Raw genomic sequence first — 10,113 nt, 5'->3', positions numbered from 1 at the left:
TTTGTAATTGCTTTTCATTCAATGCAATTTGTTTTCCAGTAATCTTCTCCAAGTTTAAATTCAGATACTTGCTCGAGAAACTGCTACTTCGAGGCGATTCGAATTAGTTTCTCTTGTATGCTTTAAAACATTTTAATTCCTAAGTGTTTGTTTCCTTATTAAAACGAACATTCAAACAGTTTTCTTAAAACGAATAAACACAAAATTGTCCTGAGATTTACTAGTTGATCTCGCGAGTTTAAACACTTAAACTAGCGGTTGTTTACCAAATTCCAACGTAAACAACGTGATAAAAACATGATAAACATGTATCATACTACAATGGTTAACCAAAAAAATATGATACATGTGTAAGGGACGGACTTGGGCAGGGGCAAGCAGGGACTTGGGCCCCTCCCTCCCTCTTGTTCATTGCCTTACAATACTACTAATATATGTGTAGTCATATTGAATAAAATGATTATACTACCTCCTTTTTTAGTCATATTTAAGGTCATGCTAAATAGTGTTTTTAGGGCAATGATTAAGGAAATAAAAATGGAATGCACTACTTTTAAAATTATACTATTAATTTTTTGAAGGAAATTTTTTTTGTCAAACTTTACTTAATCATCTTGCTACTGAATTCAGACTTTACTTATTTAATATTTAATACTCCCTCCGGTCCTTATTATAAGGAACAATTTGGAAAAAACACACATACCAAGAAACCTTATCTTTCTTAATAAAAATTCTAAAATTTTACAATCTATTCCAAAACTAACCTTGGTGTATTAATTTATCCTTAGGAATATATCACTCTAATTAATGCATAACTTTGGAATGGATACAATTTAATAAGGGTAAAAATGGAATTGTAAGAATAAATTTAATGATTGTTTCTTATAAAAATGACCAATTTTTTTTTCCAAATTATTCCTTATAAAAAGGACCGGAGGGAGTATTACATTTTTCGGCCCTGTCTCATCCATTTATGGATCTGTCCATGTGTTTCCCAAAAAAAATTGATACATGTGATGGAGAATTCTTTATCATATGCATTTAATTTATTGCTTCACATGGCTCCACGCCTGCACCCATACCCAACCCAACAAAAACATGCTATAAAATGAATTATCCATGAGACTGTGTTTGGAAAAGCAACAATGGCTCACAAAATATTGACACATGAACAAATTACACAAGTTTTCTCTTCTCCATTTTGTTTATCTATTTTCTTCCTTTTAAGTGTGTTGATTGTGTTTAAGCTTGCAATTAGAAAATCCAAAACCAATTTAAATCAGACTCCATCTCCACCAAAATTACCAATCATTGGTAATCTTCATCAACTAGGCACACTTCCACACCGTTCTCTTAGAGACCTATCACTCAAATATGGCAGCGTGATGCTTTTGCAATTCGGACAAAAACAAACTCTAGTGATTTCATCAGCAGATGTAGCCATGGAAATGATGAAAAATCATGATGTAGCTTTTTCAAACCGACCCCAAAATATAGCTGCAAAAATCATCTTGTACGGGTGTAGCGAAATTGTTTTCGGACATTATGGAGAAAATTGGAGACAAAAGAGAAAAATAAGTGTTATAGAACTTTTGAGCATGAAAAGTGTACAATCATTTGGTGAAAATAGAAAAGAAGAAGTTGATGAATTGGTGAATAAGCTACGTGAAGTTAGCTCAAATAATGCCTGTGTGAATTTAAGTGACATGTTTATTTCAACAGCAAACAATATTGTTTGTAAATGTGCTATTGGTAAAAAATATGAAGACAACAATGTGAAAGAGTTATCAAGGAAGATTTTGCATTATTTATCAGCATTTCTTGTTGGAGATTACTTCCCTTTGTTGAGTTGGGTTGATAATCTTAGTGGGAAAATTGGAAAAATTAAAGAGTCTTTTCAAGAACAAGATGCTTTGTTTGATAAGGTTATTGAAGAGCGTTTGGCATTAATGAAGATAGAAAATGATGAATTCAAGAAGAAAGGGTTTGTTGATATTCTCCTTCAACTAAGAGAGGATGGCAAGCTTGAGTTTGAGCTCTCCAACAATGATATTAAAGGAATTATAAAGGTTTATCTCTTATCTAGCTTTTCTCTCATTTTACTCAAATTTAAAGTACATATTTGCATTCATATAGTGATACAAACTAACCGATTCCGTCCACAAGTCATAACTCAACTGATAAAAATATCAAAATTGTTGGTCGGGGTTCGAACTCCGACTCCCTCACTTATGAGTTTGAGTTTATAATGACTTTGTCATTTATTTATCTACCAACAAAAAAAATAAACTAACCAATTTGATCTCAAAACAAAATAAAAAATAAAGTTAATTTTGTATGAGAATCTATCACTTATTTTATAAAATTGTTTTATATTAGATGTCTTTATTTTTAATTGTTGTACGTCATTCATTCCTTTGCAAGTTGTCCAATCATGCATTAAAAGGTTTCATCAAAGAAAAATTAATTCTGTACTATTTTTAGGACATGCTTGTGGGAGGAACTGATACAACAGCAACAACATTAGAATGGGCATTTTCAGAGCTCATGAGACATCCAATCATAATGAAGAAAGCACAAGAAGAAATAAGAAGAGTTGTAGGCCATAAATTACAAGTAGAAGAAAGTGACATCAATCAAATGCACTATTTAAAGTGTGTAGTGAAAGAAACTCTCAGATTACATCCTCCTGGTCCTCTTTTGGTTCCTCGAGAAACAATATCTAACGTGAAACTGAAAGGGTACGATATTCCTGCAAAAACAATGGTATATGTAAACACATGGGCAATACAAAGGGACCCTAAAAACTGGGAAAATCCTGAAGTGTTTATGCCAGAGAGATTTCAACACAACCAAGTTGATTTTAAAGGTCAAGATTTTCAGTTTATCCCATTTGGTTTTGGGAGAAGGGGTTGTCCTGGAAGTAATTTTGCATTAGCTGTGGTTAAATCTGTGCTTGCTAGCCTTCTTTATTGGTTTGATTGGAAGCTACCTGAAACAAGTTCAAGTATGCAACATGTAGATATGAGCGAGGTATTCGCTCTTGCTCTCACGAAGAAAGAACCACTTCTTGTAGAACCAATAGCATTTTCATTTTAATGTACTCTCCAAGTCTTTAATTGTCAAAGTTAGTTGTAGCTTTGATTATCTTCTCTTTGTAAGGTCAAAGGTGTTTCGTGTGTTGGATGCATAATAATTACGAAGTGTTGTTGTTCTCCATGCAATAATAATGTGGTCATATCATTATAATTTCGAAACAAATCAAATCGGTCCCTTAAGTTACGTAAGTGAATGTAATTTAGTTATTTCAAGTTAGTTAAGGGTTGATGATGTTGCATTTGATGTTTACTTATTTCAAGATAGTTCTCTTCACACCATAGCCCTCTTTTCACATTGTAATTAAGCCCACAACGCACGCACCACATTCATAACAGCTACTCTGCTGTTTCGTAACATATATTATTACTGCTAATATTATTACAACCGATATAATATATAATCAACAAATTTAATTGGATTAATCCTTGAGATCGGAACTCACTTTCAGAATTGATCGCAAAGGCTTTGGTTCTTCGTCTTCTTCTTCCTGATCTAGGGAACTTGATTTTTGGAAGGACTTGCTCCTCTTTTTGTTCTTTTTATTTGGCAGAATATGTTCCACATTGTCATTTATACTTACAGATTTCTTTAGAGACATCCTTTTTGGCAATCTTGCCATGTCGTCTCTAACCATCTCGTTAGTTTTCATGCATGGAGAATCCTTATCTTCAGCCTTATTATATGGTGTCTTTGACCTTACCACCTTGTCTACTTCAGAATCAGAAGCTCTTGGTGCAGTTGAAGTATAACTATAATGCGTTGAACACCCTAAAGTGACTGTCTTCAACACTTGCGAAGCCAGAGTTTTAGTAATGAAATTATAGAGCTTGTAGCAGATGCCCGGATGTTGAAGATGGAGTTCTCTTTGGTCCATCTGCTAAAATTTTATCAAGAGATAAATAAAAGTGTCAAAAGGGAAAATGGGAAGGGTGGAAAAAAATATAGATTAATCCCAATCTTGGTAGTAAGAATGTAGATGGCTACATTAGGAAATAGATATTGAAAATCTTTGGAAGATATCCTTTGCTTTTCTTGGAAGGGATGTTAATCAAGAAGTCTTGGTTACTTTTGAATCTGACAGTAGAAAGCAAGAATATAAAAAGGCATCACTACTAATTATTTGCATCTCCCATAATCTATGTTTATAGCGTGGGAAGGGAACATTTGAGCAATGAAATTAATCAGCACTAATACAATAACAAAAAGTTTTAAGCTTGTTTTAGTTAATCCTTCCAAATCATTAGCAAGGTTGTCATGTTATGGAATTATTAATTACTATTTGTGGAAAGAATCGTGGGTTTGGAAGAATAGCATCACTTTGACCATTCTTCCACGTTTACTTTTCAATTCTTACTATGCTGATGTTAGCAAAAACCTTTCCCTCAAGGTTTCTTTTGTAAGGAGAATAAGAGAAAGGGGAAAAATCTCCAAATCAATTTCATTCAAAAAACAAAATTTGGATAGGTTTACACACCTATATTTTATTTTATTCCTAAAACAAAACTTCTCTAAGATAAGACTCTAAAGGAACAAAGTAAAAGGTTTCTGTGGCAAATCAGCTCAACAGTAATAAGTTACAATATATGAACATATATAACTACCATAAAATTTGGTCCCTTCTTTCATGGAGATAGCTATGATGCTTTTGGAGATATCCGTCCACAAAGACGCCAGTGTGCTCCAGGGTGAAACGTAGACTTCTCAAATACCCATATATCACGGACAAGAACCTGGAAAACATAGAAAACTGGCACTTAAAAAAAGGGTAGGACACTGAGCTTGAGAAACAATTGATATTGGCGTAAAAATATGGAAATTGATGGATGCACCCACGGTATAAAGTTCTCTCTGCTATAGCAGGTTGCCATTTCATAGAATAATTCATCCCACAAAATAGTAAATATAAACTATTCCTTTTATACAATAATCGTGGAAGAATATATAAGATAAAGAAAGAACAGATTATCTTTGCCTTGATGATCTAATGCATTCTGCTAATTGGCAGAAATAAAAAAGAGAAAATGAATATCCAGACACACTACAATACAAGGATGGAAGCAAAGCAATTGAGTAAATTTACCTCCTTGTCTTTATCTCCAGCAACAACAGAACCTTTTGAGTCATATGCTTCAAATTTCTGCAAGTAAAATAACATTAATTCGTCGTAAGTTTTTGAAGTCCCAGTACTCATGAAACTAAGTGTATATAATTTTCGGTAATGAAACTAATTTTAATGTGTAAAGCATACTTGTTTAGCCAAAATTTCAAGAGTGAGCTGATAAAATACTTTATTTAGGTCTTTCCGGTCAACTCCAATCTGTAAAGACAAAGAAATCTCCATAAATTAACAATACAGAGAAAAGATATATATATATATATATTATTATTTTCAGAATATGTAATGTGGCATGTGTGCTTGCTTGTATGTATATTAGTACAATTCGGCATCATATATATCTGCTCTTCTGCATAGCCCTAACAGGTTAAACAGACATCCATACAAACAAGTTGAGCCAATGCAGTATAGGAAGGTGTTCTTTCTCGTATTTGGAGTTGCCACATCATCTTGACTAAAATAGTAAATAAAACACAGTAAAGTGAAGAAGAATACTCACCATACGAGCACGCAGAGTTCGTACCATAACAATAGGCTCAACCATTTCCCAATAAACCTGGCTCCAAGTAGTTTCTCTTTGTTTAATTTCATTCTTAAGTGTCTGGAAATTAAACAAACATCTGAAAATTATTGATGAAAAATGTACATAGCTGTGTCTTAGCTAAAATAATACACATTAGATAAAATCACAATAAGGAACTGAAGCATACAGAAAACATCTTCTCGGTAACTGCTTTCCTTAATAATTTTTTGTCACCATTAGCTATTAGTGTGTTTATCTGCAGAAAAAAAAAACCTTTTAGAAGCGAGAAAAAGAATATGCCAAATGAAATCATGGAGCAAAAGAAAGTTAAAACAAAATGAATGAAATGCATACTACAAGGCAAAAGAAGGAAATCAACAAGAACCAATCATGATAAATTGTTCTGGCTGGTAAAAATATATGAACCTATTATGAAGCCAGAGGAGAGAAATGGAAAATTGAGAGAGAGAGAGAGAGAGAGAGAGAGAGAGAGAGAGATTACAGATCAATCTATTAAGAATTAAAAAAATTCAGCATCAGTTCCATTCAGTTTTCGCTTCTATTTTATGGTTTCTACCAATCTATTTTTGCAAAAGAAACAAAATGCAGCAAATCTTCATACTCAAAAGGTGTGGCAAAGCCACAAATATTTGTTTACTGAACAAACAATGAAATGCCACTTATGTATCTGCTCCATCAGACTGACAGTCTCTTCAAATGGCTAAGGATTTGAATTCATCACTATATGGCAATAAATGAACAATTAAAAGAGTTTGTATGTTTCAAAACTGTATCATTTAGGAAAAATATTTATCTTTCATGATTGTCATGAATTGTTTTTCACTAGTAGAAAATTAAATTAATACAATTTTGATTCCTCTAGTTTCAAATCTAGAGGTAAATGGTCTATCTTTTGGGAACAAAAACATGACAACTTCATGGAGTTGATTGGTACTAGCTGACCTCACCTAATGGGAAAATATATGACTGCTGTTTCTGTATTGTATCCTTCTGGTTTTAAATAAGTTTGGTTTTGGTTCCCTAGTTTGGATTTCAACAATGTTGTCCTCCTTGATTTCTAATTAATTGCATAGATTAGTAACAGGCAACCAGTAAAATATTATTAATGTATGGAAGAATGAGTTATAGACAGAACACAATGACTTTGTTTGATTTGTGAAACACGCCTCTTGTGAGTAATAAAAAATAAAGCTAGGCAGAGAGTACATGTCGTAATATAGCAGTTATATACCTCCTTGTACAAACTGACAGCCTCTCTGTAGAACTGTTTCTTTGAATATCCTGTTTTTCTTAATTTTGCAATGGCATAAGCATTTTTGAGCTGTAGCAGAGCAAAAACCAAAATTTGATTAGAAGAAAGGCCCATTGTCATTATCCAGGATTTGGTACTTTCTACATGACTTTAATTCATTTTTTTTTCTATAATAAATAATATTATTATTTAGAGAAACAGTATGCTGCAGTTCTCCAAGATTGGGTGTAAAATAGAAAGGGAGTGCGGATGAAAATATTGGATTAGTGGAAATTATTACATAGATATAGTTTGGTTCCAAAATTGGGAAATAGTGCAAACAGAAAGTAACAAAGTAATATGCTATAGTTTACCTCCAGAATCATGTCGTCTTTCGTTCTTTTCCAACCACTTCTAGTGAACATCCTGATACATCAAATATCATAGAAATTATAGAGAAGACCAGGATGCATAGTTATAATAGTCTATATGTAACTGCAATGCTATACATGTCTTGAAGACACATCATATTGGCAAATGAAGATACCTAGAAAAGATGTAAATCCCACAAAAAGATATGCAAGCTTACATTTTAGGGAACAGATTCATATCATATAACAATATATGGCAGTATTTATTTTAGGCTACCTAGAGGAAGGAATGTATAATAGAAATAAGAAGCTAAAGCCATAGAGAAACAAAACAAGTAAACCACCAAATTGGTCTTTGTCTCTGTAGCTTGCTCTCAAATAGGTCCCTAACTCTTTCGATATATCAAATTAGTCCCTGTCTCCGCTAAACGTTTCTCAATTTGGTTCCTCTGTTTTCTAACACCGTTAAATGCACCGATATGGAGTGAAAATGTCAGGGACTATTTTGATAGAAAGTGGATGACCACAGGGAATTATTTGACAGTATGTGAAACAGATATTCATGGAGGGACCAAATTGAAATATGTTTGACAGAGACAGGGACTAATTTGAGATGTTGAAAGAGTCGAGGACCTGTTTGACAGCGAGTTACAGAGACAGAAACCAAATTGGTGGTTTACTCGGAAAAAAAAAATTGTGACCTAACCTTCGCCAAAATGGGATTTTCTCACGAGGTTCGTAAGGTTCATAGATAAAACCGGGACTTGACACGGCTATCTGTGCTCCCTGCAATAATGATATGTCAGTAAAGCATGAAAATTAATACCTGGTCTGCAAATAAAAAAATCATTGGCAGCAACCGATATTGATTTTAAAGAGTATTATAATGACAAAGCAATTGTTAAATGAGAGGGTTGCCTAAAAGACCATCTATATCATTAACTCTCTGGAAGACTGTTTTGGACTTTAGAGCACAATACACATATATGGTGCATGTGCTTACATCTAGCATATCCACTTTACCGTCCATTTGAAAAGACATAGGCTTCTCATGTGGTTTTCCATTTAAAATGCTAGTATGCTATTAATCTTTTAAAAAAGTTTCAGAATATTAGAATGTTAAAAAATGTTTTTGATGCTTTAATTGTAGAATAAACTACTTGTTGTTTGAAGAAACCCTTCACTTCAATTGCCAATTTTGAACAGAACAGAAACATGAGATATTAAATCTAGTAAGTCAATTAAAATATAAAAGAATAACTGATACATAATATGGAATACAAGAAGGGAATAAGTTGGAGATAATAAGATATAGTAACAAATCAACTGAAAACATGACAGCATTGCCTTACTAAAAAATTAATAAACCTAATATCTCCTTAAACCATTACTAGATTGAACTTAAACCTAAAAAATAATAGAAAACAGAAGTCATCCTATAAATTTAATAAACCTAATATCTTCCTTAAAACCATAACTAGTAAGAACTTAATAAAAAGCTACCATCCTCCACAAAACAAAAGTCATTCTATAAATTTTATCAATCCAATACAAAAAGTACACATTGGGTGTAATGTACATAATATATACTATAGCCGACGAAGAATAATAGAAAACACTTTGATCATTACTATAAATAAAAAAAGAAGAAATTTAAGAGAGCCTACCACACCCCGCACTTGTGCAGAAGGTCTTTGCGTTGCAGCAGTTGACATCCTTCTATCATTCATGAAATTGGAACACTCCGCAGCCTAAAAAACAAACAAGACAACACACAAAAATCAGGAAATCAAAGCCAAAACCCCAAAAACCAAAAATTCGAAGTCTCGAATCTTAATACAACATTATCCTTTTACTATTTACCATCGTAGATCGAAGTGTCAAATTTTTAACACTAGCAGATGAAAATCCATGATTGCCTTTAAACAAATTAGGATGGAAGCTCTTAAAACTACAATCAGAACCTAATCAAACACAAAACACAGAAAATTAAAGTCCAATTCATGTTCACAGATAAAAAAATCAGAGAAAAATATCGATAACAAAAGAGATTGCGAGATTACCGTTTGTTAAAGCATTGGAATAGCTTCTGCAGCTACCAAACCTGAAAATTCAAAATTCAAACGCAACGCAATCATAGTAAGAATTTTTTTGCATAATGTGTTGAAATTGAAAAAATGAAATTGGAATGCATAATGCAAAGGTAGTGTAACTCACAAATTGGATGAAGATTCTGGTTGAATCTGAGATGAACGAAAGAGTGTGCGAGCTAATTGTAATCGTTTCAAAGACATTGCTTCAAATTCGTTTCATGAACGTTACAGTTACAGTTAGCGATCAGTGATGAACGTTTTTTTATTGATTCGATTGAAATCGATATACAGAAACAACGATTACAGGTTTTGTTCTGGTTTTTCAAGGGTTTAAGCTTTATTAGAAGATGGAAATGAATGAATGAATGTGTAATTTTGTGGGCCTGGAAAACTTTAGGCCCATTTATCTTTGAATTGGGCCTGTTCTCGTTTTCATTGAACAATTCTACTAGGAGTTGCTATTTGTACCCCAATTTCTTCACCGTAGTTTTTGACTTTGTAGGGAGTGCTCAATTTAAAGACTAATTTATTACAAACAACCATCTAACTTAAATAAGTGCATGATGTATTTTGGCCAGAGGTAGGAATAGGCCGGGCCGACCTACATGGCCTTAAGGTCTAGCCTACATAGGCTCAGGTCAGGCTAGCCTATTTCTTTA

General features: G+C 33.0%; 2 protein-coding genes across 4 annotated transcripts; one reads left to right on the top strand and one right to left on the bottom strand.

The window, feature by feature from the left end:
* Nucleotides 1–1,084: 1,084 nt before the first annotated feature.
* Nucleotides 1,085–3,543, top strand: LOC123901567 (phenylacetaldehyde oxime monooxygenase CYP71AN24-like). Its single transcript, XM_045951669.1, has 2 exons — nucleotides 1,085–2,069; nucleotides 2,485–3,543. Exons 1-2 carry the CDS (start codon nucleotides 1,146–1,148, stop codon nucleotides 3,097–3,099), a joined length of 1,539 nt encoding a protein of 512 aa, XP_045807625.1. The 5' UTR covers nucleotides 1,085–1,145; the 3' UTR covers nucleotides 3,100–3,543.
* Nucleotides 3,544–3,673: 130 nt separating this feature from the next.
* LOC123901583 lies at nucleotides 3,674–9,793 on the bottom strand. Of its 3 annotated transcripts, none has more exons than XM_045951673.1 (13): nucleotides 9,579–9,775; nucleotides 9,425–9,465; nucleotides 9,225–9,325; nucleotides 9,029–9,112; nucleotides 8,068–8,147; nucleotides 7,365–7,416; nucleotides 6,991–7,080; nucleotides 5,926–5,994; nucleotides 5,715–5,816; nucleotides 5,348–5,416; nucleotides 5,180–5,236; nucleotides 4,701–4,829; nucleotides 3,674–3,976 (listed from the first exon to the last, which is right to left on the bottom strand). In XM_045951673.1, the coding sequence occupies exons 1-12, from the start codon at nucleotides 9,653–9,655 to the stop codon at nucleotides 4,734–4,736; spliced, it is 918 nt and encodes a 305-aa protein (XP_045807629.1). In that variant the 5' UTR covers nucleotides 9,656–9,775; the 3' UTR covers nucleotides 3,674–3,976; nucleotides 4,701–4,733. The 3 variants fall into 3 exon arrangements, with proteins under 3 accessions (XP_045807629.1, XP_045807626.1, XP_045807628.1); XM_045951670.1 differs by having other exon boundaries at nucleotides 3,674–3,973; XM_045951672.1 differs by lacking the exon at nucleotides 3,674–3,976 and having other exon boundaries at nucleotides 4,522–4,829; nucleotides 9,579–9,793.
* Between the last annotated feature and the right edge of the window lie 320 nt (nucleotides 9,794–10,113).

This window comes from Trifolium pratense, linkage group LG1 (genome assembly GCF_020283565.1).
Source record: "Trifolium pratense cultivar HEN17-A07 linkage group LG1, ARS_RC_1.1, whole genome shotgun sequence".
NCBI lineage: Eukaryota > Viridiplantae > Streptophyta > Magnoliopsida > Fabales > Fabaceae > Trifolium > Trifolium pratense.
Note: the sequence above shows the minus strand (reverse complement) of the source record. Positions and strands in the feature narration are given on the sequence as shown.

Bases quoted from the DNA above. Each gene is read 5' to 3' on its own strand.
- LOC123901567 (XM_045951669.1), top strand. From the start codon at position 1,146: ATGGCTCACAAAATATTGACACATGAACAAATTACACAAGTTTTCTCT. The intron at 2,070-2,484 runs GTTTATCTCTTA...TACTATTTTTAG, and splicing joins ATATTAAAGGAATTATAAAG to GACATGCTTGTGGGAGGAAC.
- LOC123901583 (XM_045951672.1), bottom strand. From the start codon at position 9,655: ATGTCTTTGAAACGATTACAATTAGCTCGCACACTCTTTCGTTCATCT. The intron at 7,417-8,067 runs GTTAGGTCACAA...TTGATGTATCAG, and splicing joins AAAATCCCATTTTGGCGAAG to GATGTTCACTAGAAGTGGTT. The intron at 4,830-5,179 runs GTAAATTTACTC...TATGTTTTCCAG, and splicing joins CTGGAGATAAAGACAAGGAG to GTTCTTGTCCGTGATATATG.